General features: G+C 35.4%; 1 protein-coding gene across 1 annotated transcript in view; it reads left to right on the plus strand.

The window, feature by feature from the left end:
- Window positions 1-22,251, plus strand: part of sema5a (sema domain, seven thrombospondin repeats (type 1 and type 1-like), transmembrane domain (TM) and short cytoplasmic domain, (semaphorin) 5A) — a 145,500-nt gene extending 123,249 nt beyond the window's left edge. Inside the window, exons 17-21 of the mRNA XM_073830555.1 lie at window positions 9,402-9,572; window positions 13,468-13,623; window positions 14,416-14,460; window positions 18,065-18,276; window positions 21,013-22,251. Of these exons, the coding sequence (XP_073686656.1) occupies window positions 9,402-9,572; window positions 13,468-13,623; window positions 14,416-14,460; window positions 18,065-18,276; window positions 21,013-21,132 (704 nt within the window). The 3' untranslated portion in view covers window positions 21,133-22,251. The remainder of the gene's footprint in view (window positions 1-9,401; window positions 9,573-13,467; window positions 13,624-14,415; window positions 14,461-18,064; window positions 18,277-21,012) is intronic.
- The last annotated feature ends 992 nt before the right edge of the window (window positions 22,252-23,243 follow it).

Below are 23,243 nucleotides of genomic sequence, written 5' to 3' on the forward strand. Positions count from 1 at the left end.
TGAGATATAAACTCACAAAACATATCAGTCTTTTTTTCTCGCAGAACTTTATAACTTGCAATTGGGAGTTTATCTTAGAATTGCGAGAAAAAAATAAAAAAATTGCATTTGTGAGAAAAAGGGTCAGATTTGCAAGCTTTTATCTTGCAATTCTGACTATTTCTCACTATTATGAGTTTATATCACGCAATTCTGAAAAAAGTCAGAATTGTGTTTATATATGAATTTTGACCTTTTTTTCTTGCAATTATGGGTTTATATCCCGCTATTCTGACTTTATAACTCACAATTGCGAGTTTATATCTTATAGGTCTGATAAAAAAGTCAGAATTGCAAGATGTAAACTCACAATTGTGAAAAAAAAAATCTGAATTGTGAGATAAAAACTCACAATTGCCTTTTTTAATTTTTATTCAGTGGTGGAAACAGGCTTCCAAAAGAATCCTCTCAGGTTTCATAATATCTTAATTTGTGTTTCGAAGATTAACCAAAGCCTTATGTGTTTGGAATGACATGAGTGATTAATGTCAGAATTAACATTTTAAGGTGAACTAATCAGTTTAGACATTTTAACACAAAGTTGGAATAATATGTGACCCTGGACCACAAAACCAGTCTTAAGTCGCTTGGGTTTATTTGTAGTAATAGCCAAAAATACATTGCATGGGTCAAAATTTTTGATTTTTCTTTTATGCCAAAAATCATTAAGAAGCAGTGGTGGACGAAGTACACAAATCAAGTACTTGAGTAAAAGTACAGATACGTATAATAGAATATTACTCCAGTAAAAGTAAAAGTACTCCTTTTTCCATTTTACTTGAGTGAAAGTACAAAAGTACTACATTTTTTGTGTACTTAAGTAAAAAAGTACTGACATATTTTGCAATTTTATAAAGGCTATAAATTTATATTAGCATATATATTTTTTATAATCCTACTATAAGCCTTGGTTTTTCCCAAAATAACCACTAGCCTATATGGAGTCAAGATAGATTTTTGTTGTTGATATGGTCTACGTTGACAATGTTCACTGTGAAGCTTACATTGCATTGTAACGTTACCTGAGAGAAAACTGATTTAACCATCTCATTTTCACCAGTAAGAAAAGTGTTTTAAAGCTTGTTATTTTGCGGAACGGCACAGTTATAAATGATATGAGAATAAGGCCTGAAGTTAGGAAGAAAAATGTAATTATATTTTCATAATATTTTTTCTTTTTTCTCAAACATTGTCTGTGGTGTAAAAACACCCCTGGCCAAATGTCCCCAGAGGGCATCACTTCCCACTTTGATAATTACTGTAGTTACCATCTGAACATCACATATTTTCTTTTCCCTCAGATGTAATCTGTCTAGGTGGTTGATTATAAATATTTGGACTTCATATCTGAAAATTACCTCAACTTAGCACCAGCAAGCTTGTTAGCTAGACAGAAGCATCAGCTAACAATATTTACTTATTTTCAGTATGGTTATGAATAAATATTTATTTCTGTATACTAGGCTAGTTGATTCAAACAATATAAAAAAGTATACCGTTAATAAACAATATAAAAACAGACGTCACATAGGGCTAAATGCGTAGCATTTTAATAAAACTGTTGAGGTTACAGCAGCGAGGAATATGAACGTGTAACGTTATGAGTTATTTGATTTAATCTGTTTTATTTTAATGTTTCGTTTTTTTACCTAAAAAGAGACGATGTTGATGTGTCTGCATTTAATCATTTCAGCGGGCTTAAATACATCACCCTTTACAGCAGATTTAGTTCGCAAACAACTGACAATTGCAATAATTAATCCTAAAACTCGACATTATATCTTACTTTTCGCAGCATCAGTCGCGCGCGCTCACAATCTCCCGGTTCTTATTTGTGAATTCAGATGACTGGAGACTCGCTCTAAACGGCTCATTTGAATCAGTGAGTTTGAACAGCTGCAATTGGATCAGTCCAATTCGTGAATGAATCGCTTGTGGCGATTTGTGAACCGATTGAAAAGAATCAGTTTGTTCATTAATCAGACACTGCTTCTGCGTCTCGGAGCACGTAATATATTATAAGGAGTAACGACATGTTTTATTAAATGTAGTCGAGTAAAAAGTACGATATTATGCTTTGGAATGTAGTGAAGTAAAAGTAAAAGTTACTCAAAATAAAACTACTCCAGTAAAGTACAGATACTTGAAAAATGTACTTAAGTACAGTAACGAATTACAACTACTTCGTTACTGTCCACCACTGTTAAGAAGTTAAGTAAAGTTCATGTTCCATGAAGATTTTTTGTAAAATTCCTACTGTAAACATATCAAAATATAAGTTTTGATTTGTAATATGCATTGTTAATAACCTAATTTGGACAACTTCAAAGGTGATTTTCTCAGTATTTTTGATTTTTTTGCATCCTCAGATTTCTGATTTCAAATAGATGTATCTCAGTCAAATATTGTCCTATCCTAACCAACCATACATCAATAGAAAGCTTATTTATTGAGCTTTCATGTGATGTATACATCTCAGTTTTGACAAATTTAACCTTATGACTGGTTTTGTGGTCCAGGGTCACATATGTGAAATTTAAATAAATAAATAAAATCGACTTATTTCCTAAATGATAATTCGATGTCATTTGCTGAACTATATACAGTATGCTATGAGATCATTGCACAAATGATTTTTTTAATATAAGTTTTAATTATTTATAGCTTACCATATACTGTTTAGCATACAGTTTGTTAATAACAGCCATTATAATATGTACTAAACACAGCCGAAATCTACTCATGTTAATGACAATACGCTCTCACCCTTCTTCCACAAACTTGTCAGACAGCTGATGCTAATGTAAAATGAGACTCAGTATGCTTGTTTTCCTTTAATTAGTGCCAAGACAGTCGTAGTGTTTTGTGAGTTGTTCTCTGTTCTCCCAGTTGTCGCGGGTGATGACCCTGTGCTTGGCACTCACTGAAGAGAGGAGGGAGTGAATTGATGGTTCGTTTAGCCTCATTAATTAGAGCAGGGGTCAGAGTGAGAGCGCGAGGGAGAAGCAGAGCTCCAGAGCAGATTGTGTGAACAGCCTCTCTCCTCATCGACCCCCTGATTCCCAGCAGTCTTAGCATCTGGATTTAGCTGGTTTTGACACCAGATGATTTCATTGTAGAGATCATATCAGAGTTAACTAGGGTGATGTCATTCATTCATATTGTGGTAATAGGCGAATAAATGTGACGGATCTGTTTAAATGATAGGCAAAAACAGTTTTTCCTCTTAGAGTCCACTTATAATCAGTGCTTCATGATCAATTACAATCATAACCCTGCTGCTAAAACCAGCAGAGAAAGTGCCCAAAACCTCTTTAGAACTAGTCAATAGACCAGCTAAAAACAGCTGTTTTTACATCAAAGATTTTCTTTGTAATTGTTCTACCATCTCTCATCCTTTTAACAGGCCAGTATATTTATGTAAATGAGCAGTGCTGTGATTGGCTAACCTCTTCCAATATAAAATGAGTCCCAACCCCAGCAAATTTCAAAATGTTAAATAGATGCTGATATCTCTTTCATACCTGTTTTGATATTACAAATGTGATGTCTTCGTGATATGGAAGTATGTGTACATGCTAAATTGAACTCTTTAATTTCTAATATTTTATTTATTTGAAATCCCGTTTTCAATAATATCCCATTTAATTTTAATTACACTAAATATGTTCAGCCTGAATGACTCCTCTCTTTTGCACATTTGCCTCTATCAGTATAAACTGTGGTCACACTTTATATTAGGTGGCCTTAACTACATGTACTTACAACAAAAAATAAGTATGATGTACTTAACGTGGCCATATTGCATTGCAAAACACTTTTTTTTCTATTAAGGTGGGATATGGGTAAGGTTAGGGACAGGTTTGGTGGTATGGGTTGGACAGGTAGGTTTAAGGGTGGTTTAGGTTATAAGGGATGGTCAACAGTGGTAATTATAGAAATTAATTACAAATGTAATTACATATAGGTTTTTAAAAAAAGATAACTACAATGTAAAAACATGTATGTACACAATAAGTACATTGTACCAAATTATTAATTTAAATGTAAGTACATAGTAGTTAAGGCCACCTAATGTAAAGTAGGACCTAAACTGTTACTCATTTAGAGTTGCAATCACACTCAAAATTATTCTGATATAATTATTCTATTTTCATTATTTACTGTGAAAAGCTATACCCAAAATTATTCATGAAACAAGCGCAGTCGGATTGTTTTGACACCATTTGATTTCGTTTTAATGATCTTATTCGGAGGTAACTATGGTGATGTCATTAATTTATTTAAAATAAATTAACTTTTTCCCCTCAAAGTGCATTTATGATCAGTATTTCATAATCAAATACAGCCATAATACTGGAATGAATAAATACAGATAAAAACCTTGGTTTCAGGTGGTCTCCAAGCTTAGTCAGATGGGAAAAGTCCAAAACCTCAGCTAACAGACCAGCTTTTTTCAATACACATTTTATTTTCATGTGACTATTTTATACCCTCTCCCATCCTTTTACCAGGCCATAGTTCTTTTAAGAGATTTTATGTAAAGGAGCAACAGTTCAACAGTTGAACTGTTTTATTTGTAATATTTTATTTATTTTAAATCCTGTTTTCCATGATATTTCCCATTTAAATGTAATGACTAAACATGTTTATCTGAAGGACTCACAGTGTGAGAAGTTTAGAGAAAATCATAAAATACATTTGCCGCTGTTGATGTAATATTGTTACACATTTAGAGTTACAATGACACTCAAAATTATTCAGATATAATTATTCCATTTTCTCTATTTACTGTGAAATGACAGATGCTATTCCTAAAATTGATTTATGACAGGCGCAGAAGGATTCTGAAAAACATTTACTTTTTAATCTCAAACGCTCATCTTGCCAAGCTAGACAAGACGAGCATTTGAGGTCACCACTGTTGCACAAGGCAGACGTGGTTTCAGCAACCAGCTCTTCCCACATCCCGCCTCTTTGCCCATTTTCGATTATCCGAGAGTGACGCACAATGACGCGATTCCAAGATGGCGATGGCCGACTCCCGCCCACTATGAGCTTCAAAAACGCTTTTCAGAAACCTACTGGTGACGTCACAGACACTACAACCATATTTTTTACAGTCCATGCTTCTAACGGCATACATACATATCCTTACATATTGTGTACAGTCTTTGCTAAAAACTGTTTTTTCAATAGACAATTTACTGTTACTCTTTTCTACCCCATCTTATCCTTTTAAGAGGCCAGTGTTCTTTATGAGATTTATGTGTAAATGAGCTGTGCTATAATTGGCTAACCTCTTCAAATATGAAATGAGTCCCAACCCCACCACATTTCTGAATATTAAATAGTTGCTGTTATCTAAATCATAATAGTTTTGGTATTACAAATGTTGTGTCTTCTGAATTGCCTAATTTGCAGATCATTTTCATTAAATGATTGTGATATGGAAGTATGTGTACATGTTAAATTGAACTCTTTTATTTTTAATATTTTATTAATCTAAAATTCTGTCTTCCATGTTATTTCCCATTTAAATGTAATGACTAAACATGTTTATCTAAATGACTCCTCTTTGCTAAGCAACAGTATGAGAAGTGTAGAGAAAAATCATAAAACACATTTGCCTCTATCGACATAAACTGTTACACATTTAGAGTTGCAATCACACTCAAAATACTCAGATATAATTATTCTATTTTCACTATTTACTGTGAAAAAGAAATTCCCAGAATTATTCATGAAACAACCACAGTAGGATTTTGACACCAAATAATTTCATTGTAATGATCTTTTCAGAGGTAACTAACCTGATGTCATTCATTCATTACAGTAAATTTCCTGCATCCATTTAAATGAAATGGAGAATATTCACTTTTTCCCCTCAAAGTCCATTTATAATCAGTATTTTATGATCAAATACAGAATAACCTTGCTGGGGAAAAAATAACACAGCTAAAACCAGCCTAAGATGACTTGTTTTCAGGTGGTCTCCCAGTCTGGTCAGCTGAAAAGGGTCCAAAACTCTCTAAAACTAGCTGGTTTTTAACTTTTTTAAATAGACATTTTAGTTTAATGTGACTATTTTCTGCCATCTCTCATCCTTTAACAGGCTAGTGTTTTTATAAGTATTATGTAAATGAGCTGTGTTATGATTGGCTAACCTCTTCAAGTGTAAAATGAGTCCCAACCCCAACAAATTTCTGAATATTTAATAGGTGCTGTTATCAAATTCACAATAGTTTTGATATATCAATTGTGATGCCTTCTGAATGACCTGTTTTTGCAGAATATTTTCCACAAGTGGTTGTGATATGGAAGTATGTGTACATATTAAATTGAACTCCTTCAATGATATTTCCCATTTAAATTGAATGACTAAACATGTTTATCTGAATGACTCCTCTTTTCTAAGCAGCGGTGTGAGAAGTGTAGAGAAAAAAAATCATGATCATCAAGATATTTACCTCTATTGATATAATCTATTGTTATACATTTAGAGTTACAATGACACTCAAAATTGTTCAAATATAATTATTCTGATTTCTCTGTTTATTGTGAAATGACAAATGCTATTCCTAAAATTGATTCATGACACAAGTGCAGTTGGATTTAGCTTGTTTTGACACCAGATGATTTCATTGTAATGATCATATCAGAGGTAACTAGGGTGACATCATTTATTCATATTGTGGTAGTAGATGAATACATTTCCTGTATCTGTTTAAATTAAATGGAGCATATTCACTTTTTGGCACTCTAAGTCCATTTATAATCAGTATTTCAGGATCAAATACAGTCATAACCCTGCTGGAATGAATGAATAAGCATAGCTTAAACCAGACTAAGATGACTTAGTCTCAGATTTCAATAGACAATTAAGGGCCAGATTTACTAACAGCTTGCGCCAACGTCTTTTGGCATTTAAAAGTACTGTCAGGATTTACTAAAGGCACGCAGTGAAGAATTAGCTCTGAAAAGGTGTGGACACAGTTATTTTTGTGCCTGACCTTATTGAATATGCCTTTGTAAGAGTTTCCCTTTCAGATGCAAAAAATATGGGAGGAGGGTATTATAATGAATCACGCAACATGATTTAAAAACATTTGTGATTGTCAAATGACTGGTATTTGCGCCATTATTTAACGCCCTGAAAAACTCCCTTTTACATGTTGTTTAAACATTAATGTGTGTTGGCAGTTTGTGTACACAACCACCCAACAATTATAAAAATCCACCCAGTGGTATTTTTTTAATCTTTAAAAGTAATATCCCTTTTTTAAAATCAGGTGATGACATACCAACAGAGGCCGCTCCCATGATAGTTGGTTGACATGAGTGCCTTACTTTAGACCCGCCCTCACCGAGCTGAAACAGTCTGACTCCGATCGCCATTGTGTCGACTCATTTGCAGGGGAAGACAAGAATGTCTCTGATTGAGTGATTGAGGTGTTCTGTTGTTGGATGTAATAATGAACAGTCATCATTTACTCCTGACATCTGAGCTGCTGAAGATGCAGAGGATAAACGTTACTTTCGTTTTTGAAAGGAAAGCGCAGATTCCAATCTACATATGTGCCTATGTTTGTGCGAATCATTCGTGATGCAGCTTCACCCACAGCAGAAATGAGTCTAAGGGTTTTTTATGCATCATTGCAAATGGCCTTTCTTAATAATGTGCTAGTTAGCAAGTTTCGCAGCTAAATTCAGCTAAAGTAAACATTACAGCTCGTCATCCCACAGCAGAGAGAGGCGGGGCGATCAGAGCTCATTAGCATTTAAAGCAACATGCACCAGAATAGCTCGCTCTAAAAAGGGCTGGTTTTGACCAGGTAAAAAGAGTGTTTTTTACACTACCTTTGAGAAAATGTAACCAAAGTATGTTATAGACTTCTCATTAAGACCTTAAAAAACATATCAACTTGTGGAAAATGGGCATCCGATGACCCCTTTAAAGCAGGCGGTAGATTTGGTAGCTTTGTTTAGTAGAACTGGCCCTTAGTGTGACTATTTTCTACCCATTCTCATCCTTTTAACAGGTCAGTGTTCTTTTAAAGGAGTAGTTCACTTCCAGAACAAAAATGTACAGATCATTTACTCACTCCCTTGTCATCCAAGATGTTCATGTCTTTCTTTCTTCAGTTGACAAGAAATAATGTTTCTTGAGGAAAACATTTCAGGAATTATCTCCATATAGTGAACTTCAATGGTGACCCCAAGTTTGAACTTCCAAAATGCAGTTTAAATGCAGCTTCAAATGGCTCTAAACGTTCCCAGCCGAGGTAGAAGGGTCTCATCTAGCAGAACGATCGGCCATTTTCGAAACAAATTGACAATTTATATACTTTTTAACCTCAAACGCTCGTCTTGTCTAGGTCTGCATGAACTCCAGTTTTTTCCAGTTCAAGACAGTTAGGATATGTCGAAAAACTCCTATCTTATTTTTCCCCCAACTTCAAAATCGTCCTACATCTCTGCAGAACTACCGACCCAGTGTTTACAAAGTGAACATACAAAGAAGATCAAACGCCCTTTACGAAAAAGGTAAAACAGCGATGTAGGGCAATTTTGAAGTTTAAGACATACCCTAACTGTACTGATCCAGATTCCACAGACTACGAGCATTTCAGGTTAAAAAGTATATGTTTCAAAAATAACCGATCACTTTGCTCGATAAGACCTTTCTTCCTTGGCTGTGATAATTTAGAACCCTTTGAAGCTGCATTTAAACTGCATTTTGGAAGTTCAAACTCAGGGGCACCATACATATCCATTATATGGAAAGAAATCCTGAAACGTTTTCCTCAAAAAAAACATAATTTCCTTACGACTAAAGAAAGACAGACATGAACTTCTTAGATGGCAAGGGGGTGAGTACATTATCTGTAATTTTTTGTTCTTAAAGTGACTTATATTTAAATGAGCTGTGCTGTGATTGGTTAATATCTTCAAATGTGATCAATACTGAATAGGTTCTGATATCTAAATCATTATAGATATTACAAATATGATGCCTTCTGAATGACCTCTTTTTGCAGATCATTTGTGTTATGGGCCTATTGTATGTGTTTGTTTTAAAATGAACTCTTCTGTTTGTATCATTCTGTTGATTTTAAATCATGTTTTCCATGATATTTCCCATTTAAATTTAATGACACTAAACATGTTTATCTGAATGACTCCTCATTGCTGAGCAACAGTGAGAGAAGTGTGAAAAAAAAACATAAAACACATTTGGTTTAATCAATATGAACACACTCAAAATATTTTAGTGAACCAAATGCAAGATGCTAGTCCCAAAATTATTCATGACATAAGCGCAGTAGTGATTTAGGTGTCTTCTTTTTCTTATCTTTTAGTGGATGGGAGCTGGTCGTGCTGGTCACCTTGGTCTAAATGCTCGGTGACATGCGGAGGAGGCCACTACATGCGCACACGCACCTGTAACAACCCTCCACCTGCCTACGGAGGTGACATCTGCCTGGGTTTGCATACTGAAGAGGCCCTCTGCAACATCCAACCCTGCCCCGGTACACACACACACCTTATCACGTGCATGAACTCAACCTACGTGAACTCTAACACACGCTCACACCTTGAATCCGACAGGAAATTACATGGCTTTTTTGCGGATAGGAAGCCTTTGTCTTGTACCTGCTTTCCTTTCGTCATGTCTCGCGTATAAAGCGGCCCGTGGGGGAATGAAAGCAGAGGAAATCAAAATGTCACACTTCATAGAAAAGCAAATGGTAAAGCCGAGCTTGCGATACGAAGATAATATGCATAAGCCTGCAGCAGGGAGTGCAAGAGAGGAGGGCAAGATAAGGCGATTGATGACGGAGTCAAACCTCGCACATTGATCCACGGAAAGGTGAATGGGAGAAGAGAGCTTGTATTCAAATGTCAGTCCATCCATTAGCCAGAACTGTAGTGAGGTTACGGAGTGACCTTTTATTAGCTGCGTTCAGGTCTATCTGTCACACCATTCATTACACGAGCGCGTGTGTAGCTGTACAGTGCAGCCGGGAGACAGAGGACGGGATAAGTGAGGGGAATGCTAATCAGAAGACCCTGTGAGGAACTTCTCCTAAACTGAATTCCAAGCTTTTTAGGTTCCCTTGTAGAGTCTAGTTTAAATTAGCTTAGAGGCCAAAGATAATCAGTTCACTCACACGATAACGGCATAACACAACTTCAAGCCTTCCCTGCTGGAAAATAAAAGTCTAATCTGCCGAGAAGGTCTAGTTTCTTTGTTTTAAAGCCCTGAGATACTCCAAGCTACTCGAAACAAGAACTGATATGACCATTTTGAACCAAATCAAGACAAAATGAAGTTTGTTTGGAGTTTATTTCGGGAGGGCAAAACAGCTTGGCAAAGTTAACTTTATGAAAAAGTTTTCTCAGGCTGGTAAACACCTTCAAACTACTGGTTTGTGGTCATTACGTCATAAGTAAGCATTGAAAGTTCTGTTTTATTTCTTCTATTAAAGGGATAGTTCACCCAAAAATGAAAATTCTGTTATTAATTACTCACCCTCATGTCATTCCAAACCTGCAAGACCTTTGTTCATCTTAGGAACACAAATTAAGATGTTTTTCTTGAAATCCGAGAGCTTTCTGGCCCTGCGTAGAAAGCAACGCAATTCTTTCAACATTCACAACACTATGATCAGATGCTTTCTAACCTGCTGTTTTCTCATCGTGTTGTATGTTTATTATTGAGAGGAAGGCATGTAGCACATATTTTTATATTCATCTAAACATTACAGTAACACTGGCAACATTGGGTTGTTCACTAACTCTATGCCACCACTTAAATGTTTAAAACTTTTTTTCACCCTGAACAATGAAAAATAACTTCACTGTGAGTATCTCAGGGCCTTTAGAAGCAATTTTGGGCAATTGTCGGGCTGGGAGACTAGATGCACCATGGGCCAGTTTAAAAGGTCATGAAGCCTCCTGTTTCAAAACCGGTTAGTTCTCACAGCAGTTTTGAAACATGTTATAAAGTGGGTGTGATAAGCTGCAGAGTGCAGGGGAAAGACAAGAGAAAGAAAACAAAACAGCTTCTGATCCAGTCAGTGTTATTGCACTCGCATTGAGTTAAAAGCATTAAAGGTTCTCACCAATGCATGTTGCTGCTCACCATTGCACACATCAAAATTAACAAATATATGTGACCATGGACCATAATGGTCCATTTTTTTAAAAGTGAGATTTATACGGCAGCTGAATAAATAAGCTTTTCATTTATTTATGATTTGTTAGGATAGGACAGAGATACAACTCTTTGAAAATCTGGAAACTGGGGGTGCAAAAAAATCTAAATAATGAGAAAATTGCTTTTAAAGTTGTCCAAATTAAGTTCTTAGCAGTGCATTTTACTAAATAAAAAATAAGTTTTGATATATTTACGGTAGGAAATGTACAAAATATCGTCATCGAACATGATCTTTACTTAATATCCTAATGATTTTTGGCATAAAAGAAAAATTATAATTTTGACCCATTCAATGTATTTTTGGCTATTGCTGCAAATATACCTCTGCTACTTAGGACTGGTTTTGTGGTCCAGGGTCACATATTATACATGGGTTTAGGGCTGTGACTAACAATTATTTTGGTAATCAAGTACTTGGTCGATTATACAATTAATCGAGTAATCACATAATTATTTATTTTTTTGCAATAAAAACAAACCTAAGTGGACAATAGCCTTTTAAATGACTTAAAATACACATATAATATCAATGATGCAATAATAATTTGTTCAAATAAGGTATCAAAAGCAAGTAATTATATGATTTTATTGAACAAAACTGCTAATACGCATATTGTATTATGAACAATAGAGCTAAGATACATTGCACATTATAACAAATGGCTGCAGAAGGCCTGACAATTGTTGTTGCATGATCAAATCCTTGTTTAATATTGACTAAACAACATTTAAGTTAAATGTCCACTTAATATTTAATATTTGGCCATTTTTCATGACAGAAATGTGACAGCCACTGTCATTTTTTTTGTAGGTTGACATCAAAATGATTAAGGGTTTAAACTTTTATTTTGAAATCGCGATGAAGAGTTAGCATATTGAGAAAGATATTGATGTATTCTCATGTGTATAAATGTTTTACTATACAAATCTGATAAAATTGCATTCCCAGATGAACATTGTAATAAACACAAACTCGAAGCCATATGCAGAAATGGAGTTTGAGATGCTCCACACATGTAAATGAGAACAGTTTGTATGGAGCAGCATTTATTGTGAACTAGTGTTCATTTTATCAGCTATTTTCAATTTTAGTCTTAGTCCCATGTTAAATGTTTAGTTTTAGTCAACGAACTTGCCATTTTAGAAACAAGATTATTATGAATTAACCATTAATTAATTTATTAATTTTGAAAGCCATTTTTAATTTAGGCTTAAGGCCATTGCACACTAAGTACAAAATTTTTGTCCGAAATTTTTGCACGTTAAATAAATACGACCTCACGTTATGTCAATAGAGTTTACACACTGCCTCCGAAACTTTCGTCTGTCATAAAAAATCCGCATCCGTAACATGCATTTTGAAGAAAGGATGACGAATATGAGAAAACCGAAAAATGCATGCGAAAATTTTGGACTCAGTGTGCAATGACCTCTAGTCTTACTCAGATGTACATTTTAGTTATCATATTTAGTCAACCTTGTCCTGTTTTTGTGCAAATGATTGCCAGATTGCTTAAAATAAGCAAAACACCAGGCAGAAAGTGTACACTTGTAAGAGATTCAGGGATTTGAACTCTGTTACTGTATCTGGCAACCACACACGAAAGCTTGAGTAGTAGAGGCATGTACACCATCTGCAATGACATTTTGTCTCCTTTTCTTTGACGAAAATAAAAAGAGGTTTTTAGTAATTATTAAATTTTTTTAATACATTTTAGTCTTTTTTCGTCAACGAAATTGCATGTTAATATAGTCATAGTTTTCATTTATTGACCTTATTGTCATCTCATCTTCGTTGTGTTTTACTTGTGGGAAAAAAGCTTGTCAACAAAAAATTTTCATCATAGTTTATCAAAATTAACACTACTGTGAACGCAGTTGCACATATGTAACCTACATGCAAGTGAATTTACAATAGCATTGTGTTTTATTATGATTTTTGAATGGGTTTTGTATATCATGCAGTATATTTAATAATGCATTTCATAGATTCTCATTCGTGTGCCACTTCGGTAATTTACCCGTAACTCAACAAACACCATTTTTCCCAAATCGAGTACTCGAATTGAATCAAGGAATCATGACAGCTCTACATGGGTTAAGAATTCTATTTCATATTGACTTCATGGAGAAAAGGCCACTTCACATTCTCTCCCCTCTCCATCACTTTGCATCTGATTTGGGCTTGTTGTTGTCATGTACAGAGAGCTGGTCTGATTGGTCCGAATGGTCCCCCTGTGACTCATCAGGATCTCAGGTTCGCCTGCGGCATTGTGACGTCCTGTTTCCCACCGGCAACCAATGCTCAGGCAATAGCAGTGAAACACGCGCCTGTCTACCCATCTCCAACTTCATCCCAGGTGGGCACAGAAACCCACACACATATACACTCAAACACTTGCCATATCGACCCCTGGACAAACAAGGATCTTCCCTTATTGACAAGAAGTAATGCGAGACACACCAAACCATTGATTTCTGCAGTGCAGGGATAATTAGCCTCTCATCCTCTGGCCTGTCTAAGTGGCACGATCGAACAAATGCATTACACTGATATGTTTCGTGTAGCATTTGCATTCATACACTCGATACCAGAGATACTTCCGCTGTGAGAGCGAAATCTAACAAGTTTTACAAACTCAAGCATGAGGGCCATAATTTTAGGAAGTAACCGTACTTAGTTGTCTGAGCTCTCTGATGAGCCGCAATACAAACAGTCGCTTCATTTTTAATGTGCTCATCTTGAAAATTATCAGGTATTATGTGATCTGCCACTTTGTAATAGCTAAAAGTATGATCGTCAGGGGAGTTATTACCTCGCTTACAGTGTAGCGCAGGGAATGAATTTTTAAGACCATTCTGTAAATCTTGTGTAAATATTGTCTGGCCTGCAGAGCCCTCGTGTCTTTCACAGAGTAACATTCCATTACAGCTCGTTAGAAAAGTTTATACCTCATTTACTTCCATTACTGATCATAAAAATGCGTCACAGGTGCCACTTTCCTTATTCAGCTCTTTGAATTTTCACGATAATAGGTTGAGTTTAAAATTCACTTGCTGTAATGTTCTGAAACTTCTAAAGATCTCATTTATCAGCCTGACGGATTCATTTCCCTCTTCTTTCCTTGATTTTTTTTTTCTTTTTTCCTCAGAAACGTCTGTTGCACGTTCAAGTCAGGAGGAAAGATGGTGTGGAGGTAAGTAGTGTACACGGAGCCTTATATCACTCTGCAGGGGTTTATTTTGCAATTATGACCGGCTAACTCTACATTATCCCATTTATTACACGGCTACTTGCCAAATAAAGAAGTATATGGACATGAAATATTGATTTGAGCTGAAATGATCCTATTATTCTAGCTTAAAGCTTAGCTTAGATCAGCTGGAATCTTCTGCTAATAAAAAGCCAAGTCATTTTTTTCTCTGGATTACCTAGCTTTTTTGAATATTTGTCCTCTTCTCAAATTTGTCACTACCGGAACACAGTGATATATAATTTAATAAGAAGGTTTATATTGAGCTATTAAGATTTTGCTTACATATTCCTCGTATTTTTTTTTTTTTTCTATTTTAATCAAAAAATTTCAGAAGTAAATCAATAACAATTACAATATTAACAATATTTCAATTGTGGTTTATGAGACTATTTTGAATCCAATTTTTCTTTGTAAATAGTAAAAAGTTGATCATACTGAGTTCATAGTGACTTAAAGGATAACTGTTGCCAAAATGCAACCTGGGCTGTTTTTTTTTACTGTAAACGAGACAAACTTATATATAAAAGCATAATTACGACAAACGAGCCATTTTTGAGATTGACCGTGATTTCGTTTTGTGGTCAATGGCGGGTGAATGGGAGTACTAGGGGCATACATTTGAGCGCATCAAAATCGATATTTTTACAACACTAAGAAGGCTCAACACACCATGAAACTTTGCTCGAAGTATGGCCTGGGTCTCTACACATGAACTCAAGCATTGAGAACATTGTTCGTGTACACAGAGTTTACTAAAAAGAAAGGTTTTGAACAATTCACTTTCACTGTTTGAGTTTCCGCTCGCGGCCGTCTTGCCAGTCAAGAAGTGTTGATCTCCAAGGATGGATAGCTCCTAAAGCATATTTATTTCCATATAAATGCACGGCTAATTCGTTGTTTTGTCGCAAGTGAAAAACAATATTAAACTTCTAGTTGTAAAAAGAGCCTCATATAAGCCTAATATTTCTTCCTATAGAGTCCATTCATTCGCATTCGGAGATCGACACTCACGGCTGCGAGCGAAAGTGAGCTGTTCAAAACCTTTCTTTTTAGTAAACTCTGTGTACACGAACAATGTTCTCAATGCTCGAGTTTATGTGTAGAGACCCAGGCCATACTTCGAGCAAAGTTTCATGGTGTGTCGAGCCTTCTTAGTGTTGTAAAAATATCGATTTTGATGCGCTCAAATGTATGCCCCTAGTACTCCCATTCACCGGCCATTGACCACAAAATGAAATCACGGTCAATCTCAAAAACGGCTCGTTTGTCGTAATTATGCTTTTAGATATAGGTTTGTCTCGTTTACAGTAAAAAAAACAGCCCAGGTTGCATTTTGGCAACAGTTATCCTTTAAGGATTTTGAATATACATTGAACCAAACAATATCATAACGTCTTGGTTGATAATTCAGTGTACTTTATTTTTGATAAAACTTCATGACAGCACTTTTTTTTTTGGTAGCAACCACATCACATTACAGAATTTTAACCCATGTCCTAAAACATACTAAAAAACAAAAAATTGAATAACTGTACTAAAAATTTTGTTTATTTCCCCCAAATAAAGGGTTATTTGTTCCCTTTTGTCCCTACTGAAACAATGATGACATGTTTCGGTCACAATTTTAGGGAACAACACCCAAAAAAACATTTGGTGTACCAAACTGTGACTGTTTCGGTAGTGACAATTTTAGATACTTTTGAACCTAGCTCAAAGATGCTAATCAGCACATGGTTAGCTAGCACAGTTCTGTGCAGCAGTACGCATATAAAAAAACTAAATTATATGGTATAGCGTTTTAAAAAGTGTTTAATTATAGAAAAATGGTGTTCAGTAGTGACGTTCCCTAAAGTTACACAAATTTTTTATACTTTTGAACACATTTATCTCAAAATGATGGGGCCTATCTACTTACCGTGTACCTAATCATAAATGTGGAATGTAGATAAAATCATTCTCAGTCAATGGACTAATAAACTGTTTCGTTCAGAGAAAGAAAATATAAAATGTTTTTTTTTTAACTGCACTTTAAACAAAAAGAATCAAAAAGGTATTTTTAAAAACAACAATGGTGTAAAATGACAAAATTATTTCATAATTTGAAATTTAGGAGTCAAGATTAGGGACAGCAACCTCCCAATTGCAAGTACCCACTAAATGATGATTTTCTATATATTAAGCTTACTGATATTTTAAATATTATTGTGGGTGTCAATAGATAATAAAAGGATCTTAGGAATCATCTATGATTTGAATCTTTAAAGGCTTTTTAAATGCGTTTTTTAGTTGTGGGACAGCAGTTTGCACCAATTCTGTAGAATGGCCCATATTTATTAGTTTGGGGGTCAGTATTTTATTTATTTATTTATTTTACAGAATTTTTTTTTTTTTTTCAGTAAGAATCCAATAAATAGAATTTAACTGACAGTAAAGACATGTATAATGTTGCAAAAGATTTATATTATATATAAATAAAAGGATCTTAGTAAACATTTAAAATTTGAATACTTAAATGTTTTTTGGTTGTGGGATAGCAGTTTTCCCCAATTCTGTAGAATGGCTCATATTTATTAGTTTGGGGTCAGTATTTTTTAAAGAAATTAATAATTTTGTTCAGTAAGAATGCAATAAATAGAATTTAACTGACACTAAAGACATTTATAATGTTACAAAAGATTTCTATTTCAAATAAATGCTTATTTTGATGTAACAACGTGGTTATATCTAAGTGTGTGAGGTGTTTACTTACCTTTTTAAGTTACTCTTCCCATTAACACTATTATATTGTTCATTCAGACTGATTTGTGAACACAGAATGCGCAGAACACAAGAGGCGGGATTTATCGCATGAACCAATTACAACTGAACATAACCAGTCACATCCAATCAATCATATTCTCAATTACCCCCCACCAAACTCACCGCACACTTTAAGGTGTCTGTTAAAACTCAATGGGCTCAGGGGAGGCGAGAGAGATGTGGACTCCCACTGTAACTTTATCTGTCGGTGTCACTGTTGGACAATGTTTCTTTAAAAAACGAGTAATTTATACACTGTTATTTTGTAATATTGCCATTGTTTAATTTTTGCACTTTAAATTTTGTACGATCCAATATTATGAGGCGGCACTGGATATAACACCCCTGAATACAAGATACATGAAAGTAGTAGCGATATGTTTCCATTGAACAGCAGCGAAATATAAAGACTAAGTCAGCCGGACCCAGTATTCCAGAAAACATAATTCTAGAAATGTGCATCAAAACTGATGTGCAAACACAAAGTGCCTCAAAGCTTTTTTGGGATCCATTAAACAAATGTGCATTTGGAATGGCTTGTCACTGTAAACTCCTTCCATTTATAGCAATTATTGGCCGCTCATGCAGACTCACAGGGCAACAGCGATGCTGACTGTAATTTACTATAGTGTTTAATTGGCTCAGGTAATGGATAATTGATATCCTCTGGCTTCGGGATCAATGCTCAAATCCCCAGCCATCATGCTTGCGTCAGATCATTTAGCACTTTTGCTTCTCTTGCCAGACTTCAATGTGTTCCACATGATCGCCGTGGGTCTGAGCAGCTCCATACTCGGCTGTCTGGTGACCCTACTGGTGTACACTTACTGTCAGAGATATCAACAGCAGTCCCATGATGCCACAGTCATCCACCCCATCTCTGCCGCCCCGCTCAACACCAGCATCACCAACCACATCAACAAACTGGACAAGTACGACTCAGTTGAAGCAATCAAGGTGGGTGTTATTCACTCATACTCTCATGAATATTTTATTCAGATGGGAAATGAGATGATGGATTTAGTATGTGGTCTGTGTGTGAATGTGTCTCGTGTCTAAATCAGTTCATACATTCATACACTGCTTTCTCATAAGTGAAGTTTTGATTCAGTTTGTATACTTGGTGTGAGATTGTCTAAAATGAAATCACAAACCAATATGCAGTTCATGTCAGTACATTTCTGAGAATGTTATTGCTGTTAGTGGGTTACTTTAACCCTGAAAAATGAACTTTTCTCTCAAATGTAGTTTTTTTATTATGTAATGCTAAAGTTATGCAGTGCACTTTGAGATTTAGGCACATGGATCATTTTTTCATAAGCACAGCGAAAATAAAGCTTGCCATCATTTTTCACATTTAGTCAGAAGGACAGTTAAAGCTTCATTAGACTTGAATGTACAAGACTCATGACTAATTACAGAAAGTGCTTCTCGGTTATTGCTTGTTCAGACACTTTTGTAAAGTTGCATATTTCATCAGCTGGATGTATTGCACTAGAATAGCTTCACTTACACAGCGGCCCAGCTGAAGGGCAATGTAGCAAATGACTCTTTGTTTTACTGTCCTGAGACTGTACAACTTCACTCGCCTGGCTTTCTACTGATGACAGGAATGAATGAAACTTCAAGGCTATATAATACTATTGCCATGCACAACTTACTTGTCGTATTGTTTTTCTCTTCTTCTGAATGCTGTCAGTTTGTTACTGTAAGTATGGAATATATTTTCCCATACAGGATCCTTAAAGTCAACATGTCATCAAAAAAGACCCTATTTACTTTCTTAATATGCATTCCTATGATTCATGTGTGCTATTCTAGAGAAAACATCTTGGTACTGTTACTGTGTACTTGGTACACATGCATACATAAAGTTATACAAATATATATTATGTAAACACAAACTTTTATTTTGGATGCGATTAATCACAATCAATCGATTTGACAGCACTAAGATACATCCTGATGGCTTTCAGAGTGAACTCGACATTAAACCTCGACATCCCAGTCAAAAATCCTGCTTAAAAGTGTGAGCATTGGTGTTTTAGGAAATAAATATAGTGCCACAATTGACTGTAAACTCATTCTGGTCTAAAACAACCTGATAGATTTTAGAATTTACTCCTGCCTGATGCTTTTTAATTACTCTGTTTTACATTCTGTTTTAAGTTTGTCATTATGGAAGTAAAATTGGTTTGCGAAGGCAGTTTCATGTTGACTTTAATGATCACAAACAGACCTAAAAATGACAGCGTAGGCCTTCTTTCCGTCTCCTGCTGCTACCCTGAGGATGATTGTGCTCCATTCCTCTTTTCAGCCTGACGTTTCCGTTCTCTTGCCTTTGGACGAGCACCACATTTGCCAGCCTTTGTCTTCTAACGCTGGTGTAGCGCGAGGCCTGGAGATTTTCTACTAACTCTTGACCGGCATTACCATCCTCTCCTCTGACTCTCAGGCCTCTCGCGAATCCCCTTCTCCTTCCCCTGACCCTCGTGTACGTGGCAGGTGTGCTCGCCCATTCGTTCTGTCTGCATATGTCACCAGCATTTCCCATCATCCCACAGAGCAGATACTCAGGCTTGTGAGAAGGCAGTGTAATTTTAGTGTCGTGTCGTGATTATGGCTGTCTACTACCATTTTGTTGCATGACTTTTTTATTCTTTACCTTCTAAGTCAGGTTAATCTTTCTTGTCTAAATTATTATTTTGCTTGCTTGTTATTGCCATCCCACTGAGCTCAGTATTGACTTACAGCTTTGTTACGTTACTTCTTAATTGTTCTTTTTCCAATAATGTAGGAGACTGACTAAACACTTTTTTTATGAGAAAAAACTAAAGCATATTTCTATTTTATTTGCAAATTTTCTCTCTCTCTCTCTCTCTCTCTCTCTCTCTCTCTCTCTCTATATATATATATATATATATATATATATATATACCTGTCTATCTCTCTCTTCTATAGAGAGATATTTTTTATTTTATTTTTATATTTCCATTTTATTTTTAACTTAAAGATTTATGAACCTTGTCCTATTTTTTTTATTTAATTATTTTAATAAACATTTTTAAAATAAACACGTACATAAGTTGTTTATTTTAAATGTTTATTATAATGATACGATTATTAAAATAATTTTTAAAACTTTATTTATGAACTAGTCAATTGTTTTAATAATCAAAATTGGTCATTTTTAAGAGAACTACATTTTTTTATTGTTTTATTTTATTATTTTAACAAACATTTTATAATTATTTTCATACTTTCTGTATAAATTTGCTTAAAAGGCTGATGTCGGGCATATGGGTGGCAGAAACAACTAAAAATGCACTGAGTTTGTGTTAAAAAGCTTTGTTTACTTCCATCATTTCCATCTGTCTTGATGCTGTGATGTTTTGACTGCTTTTATATTATCCTGCGAATGTTACTAACTTTTCTGGCCGATTTGAAGTTAGTAATGTATAGTCAGCCAAGTAAACCAGACTTTTGTTAAACCCTCTTCATGGTTTGGCCATCATTCAGTCTCAAAGCAAGATTTTTGTTCAGATTTTCAAGTGATTTGTGATTTGATTTCTTTTTTTGCCTAGATCCACAACCCCAATACAGTCCGACGTTTCATCCATGCAAACAAAATCAAGTATTTTCCATTCTGTTCTCTTATCTTATACTGAAAACCCATTTTTGTTTCATCTGCAGGCTTTCAATAAGAATAACCTGATCCTGGAGGAAAGAAATAAGTATTTCAACCCTCAGCTAGCAGGAAAAACATATACCAACGCATACTTCACTGACGTCAACACTTACGACGATTTTTAAAAATGGATCTGTGATCCCAGTCATCTTCACCACATTAACTTCAGCACCTAGTGATTTTATTTTTTGCCTCTTTTTCTCCGTGGGTTACCCGGATAAATAAAGACATTTTACGTGGGACCATTTCACTATCAAACGCCAGTAAAGCTGTACAGATGCATTCTCACAGTTAACAAGGAAATCATGCTCTCCAGTTGTGCGGACATCATTCAATGAAATTGAACTATGGTGGACAAATAAAGCAGGCCGAGACGCCGATAAACTCTCGCCGTGGAGATGGCACATGGACGCTTTGCATGATTCTCATCTAATGTGTTTTCCTTTATCGTTGCTTCATTTATTTGCATGATTGGTCGCATTCCAGTGTTTGTGGGCGGGGCCTGCGTCCTAAATGGGTGGAGCCTTCTCGGACTGCTTTGTTCCCTGTGCCTCACTGAGGACCTCCGGTGGTCTCCAGTGCATCTGCCTGCCCTACCACAGGGTTTTTGCCACAACAGACATACACCATACATATGTAGATACCACGTTCTCTAAAAAATGTGTTCATGTATCTCTCAATATGGGGCACTTGTTAGCTAAGCTCTTAGCAGTGGTGGGAATCTGTGTTTTTGTTGTAAAATACACTTTTCATGACGCATATGTCACTGTAGCTTTTATAGATGAGTCTATTCTGGAAAAAAAGTGTTAGTTTGTTTCAAAGTAACCCTGTTCAGTCACCAAAACGAGACTTGTCATATTAACATTCGTCTTTGTGTGGTGTAAGGTCTGCAAAAAAGAGAGAATGTGAAACGCTACAGGACCTTTTTATGTAAGACATTGATCATTTGAATATTATTGACATGTTTCTATTTGTTTAGTTGTTTAATAGTTCAAGGTTTCCTGAAAAAAACAAGTATTATCTGTAAAGAACAAACTGCTTTCTAGCACAAATAACTGCTTTTTCAACTTAATTTTCTTTCATTTTCAAATATTTGAATGAATTTACTTATAAACTTAACCATCCATCCATTATGGAGAGGTGCTTGGGAATCCACTTTTTCAATTTCTACTAATTCTTTTCTACTTGTAAAACTTTGTTTGCTTGTTTTATGTGCATAAATTAAAATTGCTTCATATACCTCACTGTGTCCAATCTATGAAATGTTAAATGCCGAGTTGCTTGAATTCATTATTGAATTATTATTAAAAACCCACCCGTAGAGATGCTGTACGCCTGTAAAATGATATTACGTTGCTTTTTTCATGTTTTGAAACACTTTTAAAGTGAAATGTTCAGTGAGGGATGGTGTTATCTGCGCATTCTGTTTTATTACGATGGTTTTAGTACGTAGCAAAGGGGTCATCGGATGCAAAACTCGCTTTTACATGTTGTTTGAACATTAATGTGTGTTGGCAGTTTGTGTACACAACCACCCTACAATGATAAAAATGGTATTTTTAAAAAAATTTTAAAAGTAACATCCCCTTTTTAAAATCAGGTCATTCTCAGCATTTTGTCGGTGTGACGAGACACTGACAGAGGCCACTCCCACGATAGTTGATTGACATGAGCACCTTACCTTAGACCCGCCCTCACCGAGCTGAAACAGTCCGACTCCGATCGCCATTGTGTGACTCAGGTGCAGGGGAAGACAAGAATGTCTTTGATTGAGCGATTGAGGTGTTCTGTTGTTGGATGTAATAATGAACATAGCAGTCGTCATTTACTCCCGTCATCTGAGCCGCTGAAGATGCAGAGGATTAACGTTACTTTCGTTTTTGAAAGGAAAGCACCGATCCCGATCTACATATGCGTCTGTGTTCGTGCAAATTATTTGTGATGCAGCTTCACCCACAGCAGAAGTTAGTATAAGGGTTTTTTATGCATTTTGCAAATGGCCTTTCTTAATAATGTGCAGAGAGGGGCAGGGCGAGTAGAGCTCATTAGCATTTAAAGGAACATGCAACAGAATATCTTGCTCTAAAAAGGCCTGATTTTGACAAGGTAAAAAGAGTGTTTTTACACTACCATTGAACAATTTTGACCAAAGTATGTTATAGACTTCTCATTAATCATATCAACTTGTGGAAAATGGGCATCCGATGATCCCTTTACTGGGTTAGTTCACTTCAAT

This window comes from Garra rufa, chromosome 24 (assembly GCF_049309525.1).
Source record: "Garra rufa chromosome 24, GarRuf1.0, whole genome shotgun sequence".
Taxonomy (NCBI): domain Eukaryota; kingdom Metazoa; phylum Chordata; class Actinopteri; order Cypriniformes; family Cyprinidae; genus Garra; species Garra rufa.